The 24165-nt window shown below is 36.8% G+C and overlaps 1 protein-coding gene across 2 annotated transcripts in view; it reads right to left on the bottom strand.

The window, feature by feature from the left end:
* Window positions 1-5156: 5156 nt before the first annotated feature.
* tapt1a (transmembrane anterior posterior transformation 1a) overlaps window positions 5157-24165 on the bottom strand; it is a 39339-nt gene continuing 20330 nt past the window's right edge. For both annotated transcript variants that reach the window (XM_066719811.1, XM_066719810.1), the window contains 6 exons: window positions 22165-22274; window positions 16096-16155; window positions 15884-15952; window positions 15419-15495; window positions 10022-10182; window positions 5157-7461 (listed from right to left, as the gene is read on the bottom strand). In XM_066719811.1, the coding sequence (XP_066575908.1) occupies window positions 7232-7461; window positions 10022-10182; window positions 15419-15495; window positions 15884-15952; window positions 16096-16155; window positions 22165-22274 (707 nt within the window). In that variant the 3' untranslated portion in view covers window positions 5157-7231. The remainder of the gene's footprint in view (window positions 7462-10021; window positions 10183-15418; window positions 15496-15883; window positions 15953-16095; window positions 16156-22164; window positions 22275-24165) is intronic.

The raw sequence follows: 24165 nt of genomic DNA, 5'->3' as shown, positions 1-24165 counted from the left end.
ATATGGAAACAAATTATACACGATTTTTAGACATTAATGTAGTGTTCAAGAGTAACATTTCATGGATTATTTTAAGTAATCTTCTGTCTAAGTTTAATTATATGTTTGGCCGTATATTTTCCACCTTGGACAATATCACCATGTCAATTTTTTGCAATCCAAAGCAAACTTGGACAGTATTGGGATTTGTTTTCCACCCTCTAGTTGTGCTTGCACAAATTGACTACAGTGAGGGAAAAAAGTATTTGATCCCCTGCTGATTTTGTACGTTTGCCCACTGACAAAGAAATGATCAGTCTATAATTTTAATGGTAGGTGTATTTTAACAGTGAGAGACAGAATAACAACAAAAGGGAGTGCTCCTAATCTCAGCTCGTTACCTGTATAAAAGACACCTGTCCACAGAAGCAATCAATCAATCAGATTCCAAACTCTCCACCATGGCCAAGACCAAAGAGCTGTCCAAGGATGTCAGGGACAAGATTGTAGACCTACACAAGGCTGGAATGGGCTACAAGACCATCGCCAAGCAGCTTGGTTAGAAGGTGACAATAGTTGGTGCGATTATTCGCAAATGGAAAAAACACAAAATAACTGTCAGTCTCCCTCGGTCTTGGGCTCCATGCAAGATCTCACCTCGTGGAGTTTCAATGATCATGAGAACGGTGAGGAATCAGCCCAGAACTACACGGGAGGATCTTGTTAATGATCTCAAGGCAGCTGGGACCATAGTCACCAAGAAAACAATTGGTAACACACTACGCCGTGAAGGACTGAAATCCTGCAGCGCCCGCAAGGTCCCCCTGCTCAAGAAAGCACATGTACAGGCCCGTCTGAAGTTTGCCACCATCTGAATGATTCAGAGGAGAACTGGGTGAAAGTGTTGTGGTCAGATGAGACCAAAATCGAGCTCTTTGGCATCAACTCAACTCGCCGTGTTTGGAGGAGGAGGAATGACCCCAAGAACACCATCCCCACCGTCAAACATGGAGGTGGAAACATTATGCTTTGGGGGTGTTTTTCTGCTAAGGGGACAGGACAACTGCACCGCATCAAAGGGACGATGGACAGGGCCATGTACTGTCAAATCTTGAGTGAGAACCTCCTTCCCTCAGCCAGGGCATTGAAAATGGGTCGTGGATGGGTATTCCAGCATGACAATGACCCAAAACACACAGCCAAGGCAACAAAGGAGTGGCTCAAGAAGAAGCACATTAAGGTCCTGGAGTGGCCTAGCCAGTCTCCAGACCTTAATCCCATAGAAAATCTGTGGAGGGAGCTGAAGGTTCGAGTTGCCAAACGTCAGCCTCGAAACCTTAATGACTGAGAGGATCTGCAAAGAGGAGTGGGACAAAATCCCTCCTGAGATGTGTGCAAACCTGGTGGCCAACTACAAGAAACGTCTGACCTCTGTGATCGCCAACAAGGGTTTTGCCACCAAGTACTAAGTCGAAGGGGTCAAATACTTATTTCCCTCATTAACATGCAAATCAATGTATAACTTTTTTGAAATGCGTTTATCTGTTTTTTGTTGTTGTTATTCTGTCTCTCACTGTTAAAATACACCAACCATTAAAATTATAGACTGATCATTTCTTTGTCAGTGGGCAAACGTACAAAATCAGCAGGGGATCAAATACTTTTTTCCCCCACTGTAGCATTTTAGAACAATTATGGGATCACCTTGTATTTTCAGAATGTATTTTCTTCCGTGTGGATCTGAGGTGCTCTACAGCCCAGTATTTATCTGGACTTTTGGGGATCTTGCTGTTTAGTGTGTATATGGTAACCAAGATGCACAATCATACTTTTGTTAATAGGAGGATGCTGAGATAATACATGCATTTTTAACTTTTCCACATACATGAATACAAGTCTTTACACATGCTGCTGTACACAATCACACATTTAAAAGGCTCCAGCTGGCTCAGACTGTAGCTACCAGATTAACCTCCCAAGCAGTTCCCTATTAACACATTACTCCAGTGTTCAGGACCCTGAAAAGTAACGTGAGGAAGCTTTCAAATGTATGTTAAAGTGGGCACAATGGAGTACAGTGTTGCTCAAAGGTTGAGACATTCCTGCTTCCAGGAACTAATGAAACCATATGTTACAATCAGTCTTCAAAGATCGCAAAATACAGATATTTTGGCTATACATTATGTGATTTCTCTGCCTCTCTTTCCCCTTGTTGAAACACCCTGTCTCCCTTATCCTCTGCCAAGCACTGCGGTTTTCCCCTAAATCTCTCCCTCTCCTAATCTCTGCGTGTATGATCTCTGGCATGCTACCGGCATCTTTTTCTTAATACATTTACACGATCCACCATTTCCTGACAACCTACAATATACTTGGTTCTGCAACAGCAACGCATCCAAAAGCTTGTTCTTCACTTCTCCCATGCAACTTTATCAATCTTTTATCTGGCCAACTATTTTTCATCAGTGTTCTTTGCTTTGCCTACATCTCTCTCCGTTACACCAGCCACTAATTTTGCCTTGCTTCTTCCTATATCTCCTCATATATTTTCCTGCTGCCTGCTTGGTAGTACCTCCACCACCACTGTGCTGAAGCTACACAGAACTATCAGGATTGCTTCACCTCTGACAGCTTCAAGTGCCTCCTGAAAACCAGCAGCTGTGGACTCTACCACCATTCTCTCTGCTTTGCAACTTACATACAGTTATCTGCTATGGAATATCACATCACTAACGCCTTCTCCATACCTTTTACTGCAACATGCTGATCATTGAAGGGCCATACTGCAGCTGCACTGATTTGAGCAGAGATACTATGCTGGGCTTCAGTGTATTGCACTGTGTTATTTATCTGTATTTGGTCGAGCCACTACACCATGTGCTACATTTGCATTTTGTAGCTTTCCATTTTCATGCCAAGGTAATGTAATTGTGTTTTTAAAATTATAAGCCCTGTCCTCAGTCACAAGAATAAGAATAATAATAGTAAATAATCAGCTAAATGTACAGGGAGGTTCTAGGCTTCCATGGACTTATAAATGCAGCTCATCTTCCGTCTGTGGGCTTTTACAGTTTCTACAGATTAAGACAGTCAGCAAATTAGGACCAACAGTCAAAGCTTGTAGAATCCCCTTACATCTGCTCAAATGGTGTAGGATAGGGCTTGGCTTCATGAGGCCTTCTCTGGGGGATAGAGTGGACTTTCATGAAAACAGAGCAGACCTCCCCTTTAAACCCCATTCTGTAATTCCGTGATAATCATCATCCTTACATAAACATTAGCAAACATATTTGAATCATTTAAAATGAAGGGCAGGCAGTTGAGCTCACATTGAATGAAATCCATTTTGTTAAATAGATGACACTAGTGACACCTAATAGTGAGACCTTCTTTCATGGATTTGCATGGGTGGAGTTTTTATAGGATCAGGAAAACAAGAGCAGCTATGATTTAAAAACAAAAAAAGAGAAAAAAAATCCATGCTAGGAGATTCATACAGACTTCACAGGAATCTCCTCTTATACAGCACAACTCTCTAAACACAGCAGGCCATATTTGTTCTTAAACCCAAAGATATTAGTTTCTGCCGTTTTGGTTTAGATTCTGCATTTCCTATTCCAGTGATCCATGCATAAAATAAATGCATATGGAAAATTTGTAACACCGCATTCAAAAAGCATATTAAATCAGATTATAAACATAGTTATGGTTTGTCCATTTTCATTAAAACTATTGTTTCCTTTTTTCAGGACTTCCATGGTCTAGTTAACATTGAAAGGTATTTCTTGTACTTAATACCAGCATTTCAAGATTGTCCTTCCAAATTAACTGTACTATATGATCACTACAGGCAATCAATGCACAATAGTGAGTTTTTGATTTCGGATTATACAAACCTGCACAGAATGCCAGGGGTGCAGGATGTTGTGTTTCCGGGGTTTAAACTTCACCCATTGCACAAAGACACAAATAACACCACCTCCTCCATGAGACAATGTTTATAAAAGATTACTATTCCACATCCATACCCTGCAGCACCAGGACTACGAACATGGGGCCTGATGATATGCCTAGACATCACTGCATTTTGCTAATGCTGCTCTAAAGCGCCTCCCCGAAACACAAGACAGCAAAACACTATCTTTTATATCTAGAGTGACATTAGTGCGCTGATAACTACCTACATTTCTAATCTCAAAAAACATTGGATGTGACAGTTTTCCCTAGAATTACAAAAATACCATAATATGAATAAACAACCCATCAATGAATGCTGCCATTCAGTAAACATGGACATAAGATTTAAAATGGAAGCCACCCTGGAATAAATGGCCCATTTAGTAAAGCTATTTGTTTGTAATGTCACACTTAACAAAGACAGACAGACAGACACACACAAACACAGTATAGTAAAATATTACTAATAATTCAAAACCTGAATGAAAAGCTTTATTGCACTTACCAAAAACATTCAGAAAGGCAAGAAATGTCCTGAAACCACGAGACTTCAGTCTAAAGTTAGACACAGTCAGCACACCATGATCACAAGACTGGGAAAGTAAGGCTAGAAGAAATGGTGTGGGCAGTTACCTGGTACATTCCTGAATAACAGAATGGCAAAGGTGGTTAAAAGAAGAAAAAAAGAGAGAATCCTGGGAAATCAATGTTCTACAATGACTTTAAGATAGTGATGGGTCAAGATTAATTCTAGCAGTTCAGCCCTTAATAAAAAAGCTTTGTCTGCATTTCTTTCTGATTGACAGCGTCCAGCCGTTCACTGATGTGTCAAAAGGCTTTGCAAACATCAGCAAATTCATTCTGACTGTACTGTTCAGATTGCCCGTGTTTCATCTGCCCTCACACCTGCACGGCCGAGACTCACCTGACTGAGAACTGAAATTCAAAACGAAGGCCGTTCAGGTGTATTATTGCCACACTTCATCTAATTCACAGCTGCTGACCTTTTATTGTTCACACTGGTAAAAATGTACATCTCTGTACATGTGTAAAAATGTACATCTGAAATTGTGTCATCCACATTTCAAATAGTGTTCAGATTGAATGCACAATGTGACTGCAGTACAGTAAGAACACAACTCTTATGTGCCATGAATACAAAAGCATATTGCACACTGTTAACATGAATCGAAGAAAATTAAAAAATAAATAACACAAAGTTACAAAAGACTTTTATTCATCACCCCCCAATGAGATGCATTTCTTACAAAGGTACAGATTCTTGTATTTTAAACATGAAAAATGAAATTATTTCAACCATTACTGATTTTGTTTACAACACATTACAAAGATATTCTTAAAGTGTACAAAAATGTTTGTATTCACTACTGGATTCCATGCACAAAATACTATCCACTGTACCATCCAACTCGCTAAAATACTATAGTTCAGCGTTCTCAAAATACAGGATATCTTCATAATTCCATGATGAATGTATTGCAAATGTGTGACATCAGATAAAGAGTGGAAAGCTGGTATGGAAATGTTTATATTACATTTTAATCTATTTTTTGTTATTAAATATCTCACCAAGAAAAATCCAGATGGACTTATGTGGATACTATGCCTTTTATTCAATAAAAACTATTTCTGTTGAAATTAAGCTTAGAGGAAATATTTGATATTCAACTAGTTTTACACAATATAGTGTGCAATCCAAATTATTTTAAATAGTTTCTGAGTTAATCAAACTGGAGTGAATTTAATAAGAATAATTTGTTGTAATATATTGGGAATGAGATAACTCTAAGCTGTAGGCTAAGCAAAATACTTACTACATATTTGGCATTCTAGAAGCTTTGTTAATGGTTTTCTTTTTTTCCCAGTAGACTTCAGAGAGCACAAGTCAACATCTAAAAGACTACTAAACAACTTCACACAAAAGGTGTTTATTCAATGCTGGTCAGTACTTATAATAATATAAATATATAAGCATTTTTGAGACATTCCAATATTTCAAGAGTTTCCTTAGTTAACAATTTTAATGATCTGGGCATAGTCATAACACAGTTTAAATACCGTGTTAGCTCAGTTATTTCTAAGCACTTGCGAAGAATGGATATTACTGTTGCAAAAGATGAAGCTTAAGACAGTATGGTAAATTAGTGCAAAAAACACCCCAAAACAACAACAAAGAACCCCCCCTCCAAAAAAACTAAGCAAAACCAAGACAAATGCCAGGCCTAAAGAAAAGTGCATCTAAAAAAGCTGCCTGCTATAAAGTACAGGCATTTGTATTATGACATTCTCCGCAATACCCTTTCTATGATCGAACAGGGTTTTCTCAACAAGGCATACTATATATGGGAGCACAGAAGTACACAGCAACCGCAGAATGAATTGCCATCTACTGTGTACCGGCATTCACTGGAAAACAAAATGTTTTACCTAATTCTACTTCATATCCTTTGAATTATGTAAAAAAACAAGCAAAAACAAACAAACATCAAAGCGTATGGCAATCTTACATGAGCAACCAGAGTTGTGTCCTTACTACATTCAAATTAATCCGCAGATCATTTTATTCAATAGACACTCTGAAAGGTCAAATGCAACTGAGGAAACCTTGTTATAAATCAATGTCAGTAATGCCATTAGAGCTCTTTTTTGAATTGGCAAAATTGGAATAGGATTGTTAAAGAAGACAGGGTTGTTAACAGCTGATGTTTTCAATGACCTACTGTACTGTGACGCAGGGGGGACAGGAAAATGTATTTATGCTGAATCGAAGTCCGCACCACTGCGTAGTCTTTAACTCTCCAGTAAAAAAAGAAGAGTTATAATGCAATGGATTATTCTTGCAGTGTCATAGGCACATCCTTCTATATCGAAGGCCTTTTGAATAACAGTGCATTGTTGTGTTTTGTTTTCGATTTGAGTCGATGCAGCGTGGCCACCTCGATCCTTCAGGCTGCCTGTGCCACCAGCTCTTTGACACGAAGCAGCGCTCCTCTCCAGTCCAGTCAGCTCCACAGTTGAAGTGGACAGAGCAAATGTTTTCTGACACTGCATCCCGAGTGACTCAGACGTTATGTCGTGGCAGGGTTACCATTCAGATTAGGGGAGAGAAAAAAAGAAAAAAGGACCTAAAAATAATTCTTCCAGTCAACAATAAATTATTTGTATTTCAATAAATACTCTAGTGCCACTCTTTGGCGAAGGATGTTCTTGTTGGCAGTATACCGTTTGCCATGCTGTAACTCCTGAGCAGTTTCAATGGGGAAAGCTGAAAAGATTAGTCAATCCGGTTTCCGCATATTGTGAACCTATCAATTTCCAACAGATCCTTCTTTGACGCTCTGTGCTTGAGCTCTGATCTGTCTTGCGCGATGTCCTTCTCCTCAGCATCTGGAGTGGTGAGGAACTGATCAGAGTTACTATTTGGGAGCAGAGGTGAAGGGGTTTCAGACTGGTGAACTGGTTGGCTGGTGATAGATGCAGAAAGACTCTCGTCTCCTGGATCGCCTGTTGGGAAATAAACAAAAGACGGTTGATAGAAGCTATGCATACGTATACCGAATGGCGGTAAACTCAAGGAATGAAAAATCTTTGGAGGAGTGCCCCATACACCCTTACATAAAAAATGTAGGTACATTTACTGTTGTAGTGATGTTGAATAAATTATTAAAAACAGAACAAAAAGGTGCCCAAAGGTTATGTGAATCCTATGACAGATATCAGAACAAACTGGATTACAAACAAATCCCTGTTATTAACACTAAATATGCCTTGAGTAATGCTGCAAAATATTTGCCTGGATATCTTAAATTTATGAACAGCTTAATATTTTTTGTGGGAGCTTAAATGTACTACACTGCTTAAAATGGAAATCACAATTAGAATAATTAATCATTTCCCAAACTTAAAAGAGAAGCCCCAAGCACCGTATCTACACAACTTAAAATACTCCTCAGAGCCCTGATTATGCTTTAAGGCAGGGGGACGATTTATTGCAATACGCATTACTAAAAGAAAAAAAAGTATTTACACCAGTGTTCTGAATTTACAGTACATATTAATGCTTTGAAATGTTACATTAGTTACATTCAATCATAAAGAGCAATTTGAAAGCCAATCAATAACCATTGCTTGCTGCAGAGAATATTACCCCTTGATAAATCTTACTATAGGTCTGGGACTACATCATAAAACAATGGCGATATCATTGATAGAGTATATAACTAGTAATTTGAAACTACACATAAAATATGTTGACATCAATACTTTATGCTGCAGTTTAAAGATTAAATTGGAAATGGAACACAAAAGGATTAGGTTTATTCTCCAGAGCTCCCTTCAGTGGGACAATAGTCATGACAAGTGGGTTTTTTTATACTATGCTGTGAAATCTAATGTTAAAGCATCACTAATAATATCTCATCAACATGCCAAAACTAATGGGCATTAATCTAGCTGTCAAAAGTCACCAATGTGATGCTGTCTGAACACAGTAAGGAAGATAAAGCAATACGTCATGACTTTCTCAATGGGTCCCAGAGACGGAAGGTTGCCATTCTGCAAATAAAGAAGTACAGGACTGTGGAGGTAGACAGGTTCAGGCCTAAAGCTCCTTGTCAGTAAATAACTATTCTGAAATAGTGACATCGGGACTATACCCTTGTGTTTCAGCTTGTTGCCCAGGACATTACAGAGCAGTCCTAAAAAAACACTGCATTTCTCAGACTCCTGCAGCTTCTTTTTAATCCACAATTACAGAGGCAAGCCACAAAGAGGCCTTGCTGTCTGACCCCTGGAGACTTCAACCAAATGATTCCTGAAAGATGAAGCCTGTGACCAGGGCAACACAGGTTGAACCTGTCATCAGCCTCACAGAGCACTGAAGCCCCCGTCACCAACATCCATTAACTAAAGATAAGGAGGAAGATCCACTTTCCTCTATAACAGTGATCTCTTAACTATCTTCCTGTGTCTATCACCACCAGCTCTTCTGTTTCCATTGTAAACTAAGTATCTAACGTGTAATTAATTGGACCTTCGATGGCAACCCCCCCAGCTATCCTTATTCCAGGGTACGGTTTTTTTATATACAGATACCAGAATACAAGTATATATTTGCAATAAAAAATCTTCATATTGTGATATATTTTTGCATAGGTTCTCATTTTTTCATTACTTATCTGCTCTGTACAAAATATTACATAAAATAAAAGTATCCCTCTGGCGGAACAGTAGCTATAACATATGGATTTTCCTCCCCTGCAGTACAGTTCTGACCTATTTCAAAGCTGTTTGGATGTATATAGATTGCTCTCGTTGCAGGAAGGATGTAGGTAATACAGTGAGTAGGGGCACTCTACAGGCTCCATTTCACACACACACTTATGGCTAGTTTTGGTAGTTACTTTTCTGATTTACTCAACACTTTGGACTGGGACAACCCATCTTTACCTAGAAAACAGTGGATCAGAAAAAAAACTGAAATATAAACAAAGGCTTATATTTATCTTAAATTGATTCATCTAATGTAATTAAAACTTAATCTGCATGCATTTTGCTCAGAAAATAAATGATTGAAGATCAGAATAAACTGCTAATGTTTAAAAACTGCCGGAATGTTTTTAACACAAACAATTTATGATACCCTTTACTGATGCTTATTTAAGGGTTTCTGTAGTTGCTTGTTAGCAATATGATACAATGTCACTATTAGCTTTCTCTGTCCACAGATATACGCTCCATTAGGATAAACCGTGGGACTCACAAGGAAGCTGTATAATTATTTTTATTGTGATTTTAAGATATACAAGAGCTCATTTGGTCTTCATGAGTTGCTTAAATTAATTATGTAAATTATGTTTTGGATTCTCCTGCCAGGAAGCCAAATGTTAAAACACCACCAGCATAATCCTGCATGAAAAGAGATTTAAGGAACAACAGATCTTTGCTAATCTTGAAAACCCTGAATTTACATTTCTTGTTATAACACTTCACACACCTTGTCATATTCAATAAAAACAGACTGACAACACAGACACTAAGTATTTCTGTAAAAAGCAAAATGTACCTGGTGGGGCTGAGAATTTGTTCTTTGACTTGCTGGCTTGTTTCCCAGGTGTTGCAGCTGGTTGATTCTGAAACAACTTTTCCTCCATCTTGGCCTCTTTCACATATAAACAAGACTTCCCCAGCAACACTATACTGTTCAACACTTTGAGTGTTATCATCCTGCCGAGAAACAGAGACATCAGTAAGCTGATTGCATACCACATTCACACCTTTCATCTGAAACAGGATTAATCAGTAATTCACTTAGTTGAATACATTTTGTTCTTATAACAGACTTCTGTATCATTTACATCATTTTAGTATGCTGAACACTGATTCAGCCTAGTGAAAAATGTGGACTGAATTAATACAGCTGTTCCACAGTAATCAATAGCGTAAACTAAAACAGTGTCATGATACAATGGTGCATTTCTGGTAGAGGGAAGTATGTTCAGCTTCTTTTACATAGACACAAACACACACACACAGTCAACAATATAACACAAAAACTTAATGAAAGCCTCAACAGAAAGGTAAACTATCTTTAAACCACTGGAGCAGTTTAAAGTCTATTTGAAGAAATGGGTTCGCTTTACTGACATTAATTACTCCCAGTAAGACATTACACCTTGCAATGGAGTGAAAGTACGTTTCCCTCTGAACCACAGGTCTGAAGACGCCTTTTGGTATTAATTTACACTAGAGATACATTGGAAAATCTGGGACATGTGGGCTGGCACAATCAGCAGCTGCTCCTACAAAACAGGGAGTCTGAAGAACAACAGGCGAACAGGGTACAGTGAATGAGGTATAACAGCTCTACAGAAGGAGACTACATATGAGGATTGTCTAGCCTTCCTAACCTTCATAAGAAACGATATTCTGGAAGGGGAAATGCAACTGTTTAGCTTTCTGGAGTACTGTGCAACTGGTCCCGATACACACAGAAAAGGCAGGAAGAAGGAAACGATCAGCGTGTATACACATACAGACATCCCCCAGCTCACCCCCAAACACAGTGCTTTTAACTAAGAATAATGAAGAAATGTTAAAATTAAGAAGACCTTGAATAATTCCATGGTACAGCACTTAGACTTAGACAAAAAATATACTCTCATTAGTGTAGTACACTTAGTAAAGTATAAAATCCATCAAGAGGCATCAGACTTAAATCAGCAGAAATCTCAAAGTATATTTATTGATTTAATTTAAGTCTCAGCTTCTCACAGACCACAGGATGCAATCTGTAGGTGGGACAACCAGTAACAAGAAACTGAGCCAAGAAGCTTATAAAGAAATTAGTAGATGTGTAGATAAATTAACATTTTTTCCATTTGAAATGTAAACTCCATAAAAACTTGATTTGATACACTGATAAAACTTACTGCATTGAACTTAAGCATTTAAGAACCTGAAGATGACATTGTTTGATTGACAAAGGTTGTGACTGATATTAAACCAATAATAAAAAAAACATTTTCAGCTACTGAATACAGATCATAGGTTTTGAAAAAGATCAGAAATTGTACTCTTCATACAAACAGTACTGCAGCTGCAGCATCGTTGGAATATGCGGTTGTAGGAGTTCAGATTAACTGTGCTGGAATTAAATTGTCTTTTTTTCAAATCCTAAATGCTTAATGTCTTTTTTATTATTGTTAATGTACCTTTAATGTCAATGTGCTTTGAAATAACGCTATGATAAGTATGGTAGAGAATGGTGTCTTTTAAGCATTTATAATTTTGATGGAATTGTTCCATTAGTAGAATCTTTTTTCCTTTCTTAAAATTAGTTCCTCAGTCGTACTCATTATGTGTGACCATCAACCTGGGAGTACACGAGTCCCGTAGAATTTTAATTCCCTTACTCAATTAGGTATACAGTCTAGTTCTATAATTAATTATCGTCTTCCCGGCACAGTCTCGTTATTTCTAAGCATCAACTGTTTTAACTCAAGGGACAAACATGGATTAACTTAAATTTAACCAAATACTTACATAAATAAAATGAAATGAAAATAAATAACTTTACTCATATAAAAGAACTCTCCTGGATCAGCTGTGTATACCCTCATAACTTAATCAAAATAAAAAAGCACAGTACCACAAGGAATTAAGGTCGCACTGAGTTTAAGTGTGGGAAGAGAATGTTCTACCCAGGGTTAAAAAATAAAATATACACACCTTTGTTCCTAAAACTACAATTTCTAAAAAACGTAACCTCATAATGCCTGAAATTAGCTAGATCAATTTAATCAATGAATGTCTGTCAAGCAGTATTGGTTCCAAGTCATGTACCATCCACTGCTTCAGCTCCTGCCCATGACAGCAATTTCTACATCCTAGGTTTAACTTGCTAAGCTATAATTATATGAATCTAGGGCAGAAAAACTGATCCTCTCCCAGTCTGAAGGCTGATCTCTAATAACATGCACCTGTCTCATAACACATCCCATTTGTGAGCCACAGGACACAGAAATTTTTTAATATCTATTCACTGAAAGTAGCTATAAGAGAGGGGGAAGGTGCACCATGGATCTGGACTTCTATCTAAAGAAATCCAGTCAACATTTTTAGTTGAATAATGAAAATAATTAAATTATGTAGGCTATGCTTTGAGAAGACCTGTCATGAAATCTAAGCGTGCCTTCCTTGACAAGATTCACTTTTTGAAGAAAGATAAGCATTTGTATGCATCTTAGTGATGACTTGAATCATCTTGGAGGATATCCACAGCAGATTTTCACCCCCTTCTGATACACATACATCAGAGGTTCTCTCTCTTTCACTGGCTTAAGAGTTCAGCATTTTGTTTTTTAGAGTTGCATAACACACCGATTGCTCCAATAATCTGGAAAGTAATCAACAGAATAATCAGAGTACAGGACTAAAAGAGAGCAAATGAACACCCTGAAGCCTGATCTCATCAGATCTTATAGAAGCTAAGCAGGAATCCTCCAATGTCAGAAATGGATTTGGTGGACCAGTAGGGGGCACTCTTACACCTGGACCAAAAATTCCCACAACCAATGCCTCAGTACAGTAAAGAGGGACATTGATGCCATCTGTTGGTTGAGGCATTAAACTGAGGTAGTGACTCCCTGTGGTAATTAAATATGTCACGGCCCTTTTCAAAAGACTATGGGTGCCAGACCCTAAATTCCAAATCAGGCTTTCTCAATCTGGTCTGCCTAATGGCACTATATAAATGCAACATATTAGATACTTAGAGCCACTCAGGAGCACCGTACTACTATTACTATTTTTAAATTCAACAAGGAAGTTTGACTTTGAGGGAAAATCATTTTTAAACCCACATTCCTAAACAGTATTAACGTAAACTATAACATTATAACAAAACTATTATCCTTTCAAACAAACTAGCCAATGTATCTATTCATGTTGAAAAATACAGATGACACTCATTCAGCTTTGAAACAACACATACATGTTTTTAACTTTAGATTTTCATATTATTAATATAACTCATAAAAAATAACCTTTAGCTGAAATACTTGCAATACTGTTTCTTCCTCATTGGCTACAATATTTACAAGCACAGTGGATAAGCATTTCATCAGTCATCTGAATTATTAGAATGGTTTGCAAATCTGTTTTCCTTCTATAACTAACCATTTGTTTTCACACTGCACTGCAATCTAACTGCAGAGATGCTAGTGTAGGCAGAGATGTACTGACCTCCACAGCTAAAGCCCTTCATTAATTAATGGATATTTTCTGAGTGAACGAATGACCTTTTCTCCATGCTTTTTTGTGATTGAAAATGCGTAGCTGTAAACAAGACCTTGATAACTCTCCAGAGATCTCATCATGCACAAACACAATCAAATAGAGCTTGGATATTAGATGCTAAGCTGCTTTGGGAGTATTCTTCTATAACTTGTGAAAATATGCTGTGGTGAACCTAATTTGGGCAAAATGCTAAACAAAATATTAGGCAGCAAGCAGCGACTCTCAAATAATATTTTCTCCAGAACACCAATCTAGGTTAATCCACATAAGACATACGTATTTGCAGACTTGCAACCAGGGTATACACAAGTAAACGGTTCTATTGTCCCAGTCGCCCCCCCCCCCCAACCAAGATTTCAGTTTTCTAATAGGTCTCTGCAAATAATGGAAATCTATTATGCATTCCATTGTGTGAACAGCTCCAAAATAATAACTAGATAACATCCCACATATTGCCCTTCCATCATTTAGAAAAAAAAATGATTGGAAAAACTCCTCACAGTGGATTAGAAAATGAAAGGAATTATTTAGATGACAAAAAGAGAAGAAACAGGCTCAGTGCCCATTTGCAGACACTTGGGATCTCAGCTATTATTCACATTTCTCCGCTTTAGGCAGTACAATTTCATTATACCATTTGGTTTTTCTTGATTTTATTTGTATTATAATTATTATTACAATTAATACAAGTAATCTGTGTTACAAATGAAGAATGCCTCCCACACATTATTATTAATAGCCTCTATAAATACTGTCCCAGAAAATTCACAGCATACTTCAATGAAATTCATGAATGATTACAGGGAAAACAAAGAATTTTAAATCAAAATGACTAACAACACATTTTGATGTAAGTTACTTAATATTATAATAAGCAAAAATATAAGCAAAATAAAAAATCATGATTTCTGTGAAATCGTGTATTTTCTGGGACCCTGCCTATAACGCATCTTGTTGTTGGACAGTTGTTACATTCACTGCCTTCACAACATTAAAATGCCTGTTTTAGAGCAGCTATTTTAAAATAAAGGGAGAATGCTGTAATGAAAATGACAGGATTAAATAGCACCCTCAGCAACACTTTCATCTAACTAAACTCTACATGTCCTGGGGGACTCCATTAAAAAAAAGTTATAATAATAAAAATTAAAAATACTTGCGCTGAAAAACTGGATATGCCCCGGGTTATATGTACAAGAGAAGACACAGCTTCCATACATTTAAAAGAAATAAAACCTAGCTGTATGCAGCATTATAAAGGTTTCTAACAATGCAATTATTATGTGAATCTGGAGTATCTAATTTAAAAGTAGTTCTCACATTTCAAATAGCAGATTCATATTTTTCTAATTAACTTTTTAAATCTGAATATAGTTGTTATGACCTCTGGCGGTTGAAACAGTGACATTTAATCTGTGCCTTCCTATGGAACTGTAGGATTTGAGGAAAATGACTGTAATACAAAATGGTATGATGTGGAAACTTTGATTAATCAATTTGTATTTCAGGCAAATGGTTTTCATGGATCATAACTTCACCACAACCAGCCTTGGCTGCCCTTGGCAAACTGTGCACTGCCCTTTAGGAGCTCCTGATCACAACGAACGGACCATAAGTGAAATGGGAACATTGGGGGTACGAAAAAAAAAGCATCATGTCTTACCCCAAATAGAACAACAGTGCACACACAAGGGCAAGGGAACCCTGGACCTTCACAGAACTAGTCACAACTCTTGTTAGCTATAAAATACAGCAAAGTAAAAATAAAATCATTACTACTTTCAAGAAAACATAAAACAATAGATAGAACATATGTGGAATAGGCAAATTAATACATTTTAACAATACAGGTAAATTATCTTGATATTTTCCACCTTCCTCCATGTGTTAAAAAACAATGCACAATTCAAACTAAAGTCAGCAGGGTAATGGTATGCCAGTCTTATATTTTCATTGCATTAAAGCAATGATGCAAAGATTTAGAAATGCAGAAAGCTTTACAATGGTTTATCTATTTTGTCATAGCTTTACAGATTAAAGGACTGGAAGACTAAGTATTAAAGAAAATAAATATTAAAAAGTTCTCATTCAAAATGTAAAACACAAGCATGTGTGAAGAAACACTTACAAGCACCGCAAGAGGAAGAGGAATAAACCCCATTCTTCTGGACACGGAGTCACTGTAATCTGTGTATGCCTGGAATCACAACAAATATCAGTGTTAACTAAGAGATGAATATATAGGCAAAGTGGTAGATGACTATATTTACAAACTGATGTGGAAGATTCAGCTGCAGCTGAGATGATCTATAAATCATGATTTAACAAATTTTCACCTACGTTTTTTTGCCGACTGCTTACAAGGTCAAAAGCAAGGCTGGCTCTGTATTCACTGTACACCTGGAAGACAAAATATAAGTAACATTTTTTAACAATTTTGATATTTTTCATTAAAACAATGACAATCTAAAAAAGGATTCTCATCCATCCTAAATACGGGTATGCATTTCTGCACTGGAGAATGGAACATAAGGTACGTCCTTCAACACTAAAGCTAAATTTAAATGTACTATACACACACAACACTAATTCAAACAGCAGAGAGTGGTTACTCAATTATAATTTTTTAGTGGCAGCATCAGATGGACATTTGTGTATTTTGATTATTTCGCTGGCATCATCTATTGTAATTCCATTCTAACATCCCCTGCCTGTGCTTTGGGGAAATCCCCAGATGTTGTTCTTTGGCATTAACAGTGTAATCATGGCAACCATACGAACATGTTCAATATTCGTGAAAGCTAAAAGCATGCATCGCTTCTGTGCCTCCAAATCATTTGAGGCAGTTTGGAAACATTCACAGCAGTAAACACAGATGCAGCAATCCAAACTGTCAGGCAACATTGAAGAGGGAATAATCTGCAAGTGGGGGGTGGTAGGATCAATATAGTAAAGTGTTCCTGAAGTTTGTACATGTCTGCCAAGAGTACGGCTACCTTGCTTTTAAATGTCATTATTGAAACCCCAAAACATGTTACGACTTTAAGAACTGACAGTTGATGAACGGAGAGCTGGAGTGGAGATATAAATAACTTCTGATAGGAAGTCTATTCACCATAAGCAGTTACAGCTACATGAGGGGACTGTAAAAGGACTGGGTGGTTAAGCACATGTAACAATACAGAACTGTGATGTTTGGTGTGGAAAGCTTGACTGCGAAGTGACAGCAGCTTAAGGCCAAGTGTGGCTGAAACGCTTGATATAGAGTACACAGCACAAATCAAGTGTGCCATCAGTGCCTATCAGCATAATCAGGTTTGCACAAAGAGGGCAATGGCATGAACCCAGTGTTGCCTTTAGGAGGAGAATCTTGCTAGAACTGGTTCTGTTCAGGTATACCTCAGTGAAGTCTGTCTCAGTGAGTTTGTATAGCTGGCTAAATGCAGTTACATAAATTTAAATCAGTTTAAATCAAGCATTTCATAAATGCTTACATAATATTTCATATTTCTGTTTAATGGTTTCCTAGCATATAATTATTTGTGCAACACATTAACTTTACATGTTACCTATAACTCCTCTAATTTATTAATGCTTTGTTGTCACATTACTCCTTGGGCTGATCAAGAAAAGGCCAATTGAATGTGTACAGGTTTATATAAGCAAATATGGAGTAAAGCTCCTGAAATGCATGAATACTTTGATTTTAAAAAGTCAAGCCACTGCATTACGCAAACTAATCAGTGCAACATTTTTACCTAGAGGGCCTCACATAGACAGAACATTAATTACCAAACACAGTTATGAATATGGTGCAATAATGTGTTATCTCTGCTGGACCTTTCAACCATATGGATAACTAACTCAGTGCGGGGATGAGAAAATGAAACAGAGCTCGGAACAGCCCAAGTAATTCACTTTCAAATCATCTTTTTGAGTTGGATTTGCTTAGTGCTTCAAAAAATATCACAGCAAAAATGTATTTTTTGCGGCTAGAAAGCTTTTATTACATTTATTCTGAGCTGAGATGTAATATATAAGAATAATTTATAGAAATATGTGAAACCTCTCATATAGACAGACAGACAGGCATATAGATAAAGCACTTTTCTATGATGGAGATACATTAAACAAATTAGACTAGACATATTGGCCTTCTAGACTTAAATACTCCAAAAATTAAAACTGTTCATCATTTCATTTAAAAGGTCATTTTTAGGTCTCAAGTCTCAGGTGTCAAGTTAAGTTGAAAAAAATGTTTGAGTGAGAAAATAGATTAAAAAAAAGATACACATGTTCTTTATGTTATTTATTATGACGATTAAAATAATAATAATAATAATAAAAACAACAACATGAGCATCACTTACACAACCTCACACTCTAATATGTTCTAATATTTTCTAAGATGATGGTATATTACTAAGTATTAAAACAATCAGTAAATTGCATTTGTTTATTTGTTTACCTATTTGTGTGTTCAAATGGGTAAGAGTGATTCAAAATGATCTACACTGAACCATTCCAAAACCTGATTGGTACCATTAGGGCAGTGATTTACTGGGCTATTTTAGTTTTTAATAACATGTGAGTAGATTAAACCTTACATGCTTTGTCTGTAGGAGAATGAAACGTAAATACTCAGTCAAACTGCAGACAGTTCATTACGTGGCTTTGACACAAATCAAGCTGCTTAGGCAATGCCAGGCTTGGAAGATTCACAGATAATCCCTGCAGGTGATCTGTCCCCCTTTAAATCCCTTCCTGTCCACATTCCTGTAATATGGCTCAGAGCACAGTGAGAGAATATGGCATCTTAATGATGTTCTACAGGCTGGGTTGGGTATAAAGAGTGTGACTCAATTATAAAGCAAAACATGTATTGTTCTCAGTGGAAAAACACGGTTATTAGAAATCAGATCACTAATGTGCCACTGACCATTTACATATTTTGTTTTGTACATTAGAATGGATTCTCACTATGCTCTCTTCCTACAAAATGATCCCTCTCTCTCTCTCCCCGCACCTAAGGTGTGCAATATTAGGTAACAGTTGTGTTGATTTTCATTTTTTATTTAGTTCTGAAGACAAGAATTGTGGAGAATTTGAGAGGACAGAGAATGCACTTCTATTTGCTTGAACAGCATTATATATAGGCTATATAAAAAGTATATGTACCACTTAGCATCTGTGGGCATGCATGTAACACGTTTATGAGAACCCCTGGCTACAATGATATTTGCTTTTTTGTAACAGAATGACAGTTGATAGACTATTCATACTAGCCAAATTGACACTAAATTTGTCAACTGAAAATAGATGTGATTCAATCAAATCTTGTGAAAACAACTGTCATAGCTTGTTTGATATATATATATATATATATACACACACACACATATATTAGGGCTGGGCGATATGACTTAAAAATAATATCTCAATATTTTTAGAAGTTTGGGCGATACACAATATATATCTCAATATTTCTTGTTTTTATCCAATCAAGCCACAAAATAAGACCAAAGACATTCAAACTACAAGTATTTCGTTAATCCTTCAATAAGCAAAACTAACAAATACTACATGCAGGCTGTCATGGTAAATATATGCAGAATGCAACACATTACAGGGCAAGTGTTGTGTGATTACTATTACGTGTGTTATGTTGTTGTGGGATATATATACTTATACACACACACACACATATATATATATATATATATATATATATATATATATATATATATATATATATATATATATATATATATATATATATATACACACATAAGTTTAAAAATAGCTGGCGTTACAATAGTTTTAATAAATCTTAAATGCGATTCGATTCGATTCTACTTAAAAATACAGCACATTGTTAATACAAAATAGTTATAATAGTAATAATAATAATAATAATAATAATAATAATAATAATACAACTGTTGAACCACTTCACCATCTTAATAAAAATAAAATGATACATTCTGCATGTGTTTGCACTGCTTTCCAATTTATTAAAATGCACACAAAATTTATTATTAATTTTATACAAATGATATCAATCTAAATTAGCGGGGGTGGGGGTGCTTGCAGATCGAGTTTAGCCCGGCGACGAGAGCGGGGCGCAACGTGTGCGCTTGCGCATTATATGTTGGTTATTCTGTGTCAGTTCTCTCTCCTCATGTCTGTCTGTTTCTGACGCACATCTCACCTGCATCCAGCACGTGTGGAGGAACCGGGAAGAACGCATAGCGTCCTAATGACGTAAAATACTGCCGTAAAGATTGCAATTTGCGACACCTCGATATAAACGATATAGCATAATATGAAACGATAGACGTTTTTCTATCGTCATACGATATATATCGTCATATTGCACAGCCCTATATATATATATATATATATCTCATGCCAAAGTGATATATGTAAGAAGTGTATATATACATTTGTAATTTAGTCATTCATTCTCCTGTAAGATAGCACTTTACAAAGTTTTTTCATACTACTTGCCTAGCGTTACTTGTACTCGTATTATTTTGAGTTCCCCTATGCTCCCTTTCCCTTGGCCCTTGACTGTGACCTAACATCTTGTCTGCACTCAGCTTTTACAATCCAGGTTGTAAGACCTCATATATTGTATACATTTGTGTAAACTGAAATGTGTAAATTGTATTATGGTTTGAACTGCACTGTAATTTGTAATGTTTTATGCCTTGAATTGTACTGTATGTTTGCACTTTGTATTGCGCTTATAGTCTATAAGTCGCCCTGGATAAGGGCGTCCGCTAATAAATAATAATAATAATAATAATAATAATAATAATAATAATAAATAGGAGGCATCAGAAGGGCCATTAGCCACAATTTAAAACCAGATCTATGTTTTAGAGGCAATCTCACTCATGATACCGATATTCATCCCAGGATAGACCCTTCATTTAGGACATAGTGAGTTGTTCAATCTCTCACCCGTGTTCCCTACATGCCTGTGTCTGTATTGCTCTCATTCAGTGCTCATGTAGTTTGCTTGTAATTCTGTTATGCTAAACTAGACTGCAGCTACAAGTCCCTGTTTCTACTTAAAGAAAATAAAGCATACCCAATTCAAAACAGCAATTACAATATCTAAAGAGGGGATGTGGCCCAATCTCGATAGGTGAAGGCAGGGCACCTTGAGGTTTGCTCCCAAGATCATTTTGCTTCTTGTTTACTCTCAGTGGAGCATAGCCATGTAACAGATTGTCTCCCACTCATCTAATCTTCAATAACTATCACACTGTGCTTATGACATTTTGAAATTTGCTTTAAAAGAGATAATATTATAATTGAGATATAAGTGACCTAATTTGTTGGAACTACACCAGCCTGCTCTTCCTTGCAGATAACTCTGCAGGCTTAATTTAAATCCTGGGATAAAATGAAAGTATACTTGGAAAAAGTATCACAAAAAATGACAAAATCAAGACTGGCTAATGAAATAATCCACTGTGGTGTCATTTAATCATCCAAAAAGCAGATGATTGACACATTCCTGCCCTTGATCTTCTAAAATACAGATACAATCTATTTTTTTATATAAAAGGATGCAAACAAAGACAAAAAACGTTTTAAACGTACTGTAGGTCAGTCAATCGGCTGACTCAAAAATTAATATCTAGCCTGATATGGTTCACTAATAAAGAAAACTTCACTTTCAAGATAAGAGAAAGTTAATGCTGGTATAAACATCTACAAACTTTGGCTTTTATTAAGAATATCGTAAAGCATGTTCAGTGTTTATCATCCACCTGGCCAAAAAATATGTTTACTATTCCATAAAATAATATCAACAAAAACAATGTAAATTAATACTTCTGGTACATTTTTGCAATAGTTGTAAATGCTACAATTTAGGCCTGTTAGTTAATTTAGTGTCTACTGACTTAGAGGAGGGATTCTATGATCGGCACTAGCTGACCAAATCAGAGCACAGTTTGGATAAAGATTTGCATTATATTCCAACAAATAACCGATTACCGATAAAAGAGCAATATTAGCATCACAAAGCTGTATTTTGCAATTGTGATGTTTATTATTTTTATCCCACTAAAACTGAAGAAATGCTTAGTCTCTTAACATTGTGCATTTCTGAGTTTCCGAGTTGAATAAATGGTTAATAATACCATGTTACTACGTATGAAAAAGAAAGAAGAAAAAAAAAAAAAAAGGTTACAGAGGGATTCATGATAGTGTCTTACTAAACTGCTTTCATTCAGCCCAGAGAACAGATACAAACATGTTACTATGTGAGGAAAACATATTCACATCAAGTGATTTGCTTACTAAGACCACAATGAATTAAATATCATCTTCATAATGACCACAAGCAGACACTTTAAAATAATGTAACAGATGATATTATATACTTACATCTGCTGTAATGTCGTTAAACTTTGTAATAAAAGCGTGTTTTACAACATCCACAGTAATCTCGGAGGCAATTACCATACAGACATCAGGAAACAAAACCCAAAGGTGATCTGGGGATAAAAAAAGAGATAATAAATTCAGCAGACAGAAAGAGTATTATCCCAACATTTCACTTCCCAATGGGAAAATATTGAGGCAATATAATAATATAATATAATATAATAATAGGCTTAATAGCTGGCACACTGGCTTGCTCATGTCTTCCTTGTCAACAAATCTTTGGAGGAACTGTGAAAACAATGCATCTATCTTAAACACTGTGAGGTGGGTACAAAGTATGGACAATCTCTCTATAGTCAATTGATGCCTAAAACATTTTTTTAACCTACACAAAAATTACTTGAGCTAAGAAAATATAATAATTTGTTAATTCCATTGCTCAATCCAAATATCACTGGATGTGGTCTACCTGCAAAGTATTTTGCTCAATGACCAGGTGAATTTCAATAAACTTCACGTACTGATGAGTATTATGTGTTATCATACAATAATTGCACATCTTGCAAAGGTGTAACATGCCACCTTTAGAACTGTATTCCAGGTACGTTTGTTTGGAATTGTTTATGTTTACTTACAGATTCATAATAATAGTGATGTAGCCATTGTCACTATTTAAAATGAAGGCTTTTGCAAGTCTATATTATGAATCTGTTTGTTTACAAACACACACACACACAGACACACATATACACTCACCTAAAGGATTATTAGGAACACCATACTAATACTGTGTTTGACCCCCTTTCGCCTTCAGAACTGCCTTAATTCTACGTGGCATTGATTCAATAAGGTGCTGAAAGCATTCTTTAGAAATGTTGGCCCATATTGATAGGATAGCATCTTGCAGTTGATGGAGATTTGTGGGATGCACATCCAGGGCACGAAGCTCCCGTTCCACCACATCCCAAAGATGCTCTACTGGGTTGAGATCTGGTGACTGTGGGGGCCAGTTTAGTACAGTGAACTCATTGTCATGTTCAAGAAACCAATTTGAAATGATTGGACCTTTGTGACATGGTGCATTATCCTGCTGGAAGTAGCCATCAGAGGATGGGTACATGGTGGTCATAAAGGAATGGACATGGTCAGAAACAATGCTCAGGTAGGCCGTGGCATTTAAACGATGCCCGATTGGCACTAAGGGGCCTAAAGTGTGCCAAGAAAACATCCCCCACACCATTACACCACCACCACCAGCCTGCACAGTGGTAACAAGGCATGATGGATCCATGTTCTCATTCTGTTTACGCCAAATTCTGACTCTACCATCTGAATGTCTCAACAGAAATCGAGACTCATCAGACCAGGCAACATTTTTCCAGTCTTCAACTGTCCAATTTTGGCGAGCTTGTGCAAATTGTAGCCTCTTTTTCCTATTTGTAGTGGAGATGAGTGGTACCTGGTGGGGTCTTCTGCTGTTGTAGCCCATCCGCCTCAAGGTTGTACGTGTTGTGGCTTCACAAATGCTTTGCTGCATACCTCGGTTGTAACGAGGGGTTACTTCAGTCAAAGTTGCTCTTCTATCAGCTTGAATCAGTCGGCCCATTCTCCTCTGACCTCTAGCATCAACAAGGCATTTTCGCCCACAGGACTGCCGCATACTGGATGTTTTTCCCTTTTCACACCATTCTTTGTAAACCCTAGAAATGGTTGTGTGTGAAAATCCCAGTAACTGAGCAGACTGTGAAATACTCAGACCGGCCCGTCTGGCACCAACAACCATGCCACGCTCAAAATTGCTTAAACCACCTTTCTTTCCCATTCAGACATTCAGTTTGGAGTTCAGGAGATTGTCTTGACCAGGACCACACCCCTAAATGCATTGAAGCAACTGCCATGTGATTGGTTGGTTAGATAATTGCATTAATGAGAAATTGAACAGGTGTTCCTAATAATCCTTTAGGTGAGTGTATATATTTTCATATAATCCCAAATTACAGG

Source organism: Amia ocellicauda, chromosome 13 (genome assembly GCF_036373705.1).
Source record: "Amia ocellicauda isolate fAmiCal2 chromosome 13, fAmiCal2.hap1, whole genome shotgun sequence".
Classification (NCBI taxonomy): Eukaryota; Metazoa; Chordata; class Actinopteri; order Amiiformes; family Amiidae; genus Amia; species Amia ocellicauda.
This window is presented reverse-complemented; position numbering and strand designations above follow the sequence as displayed.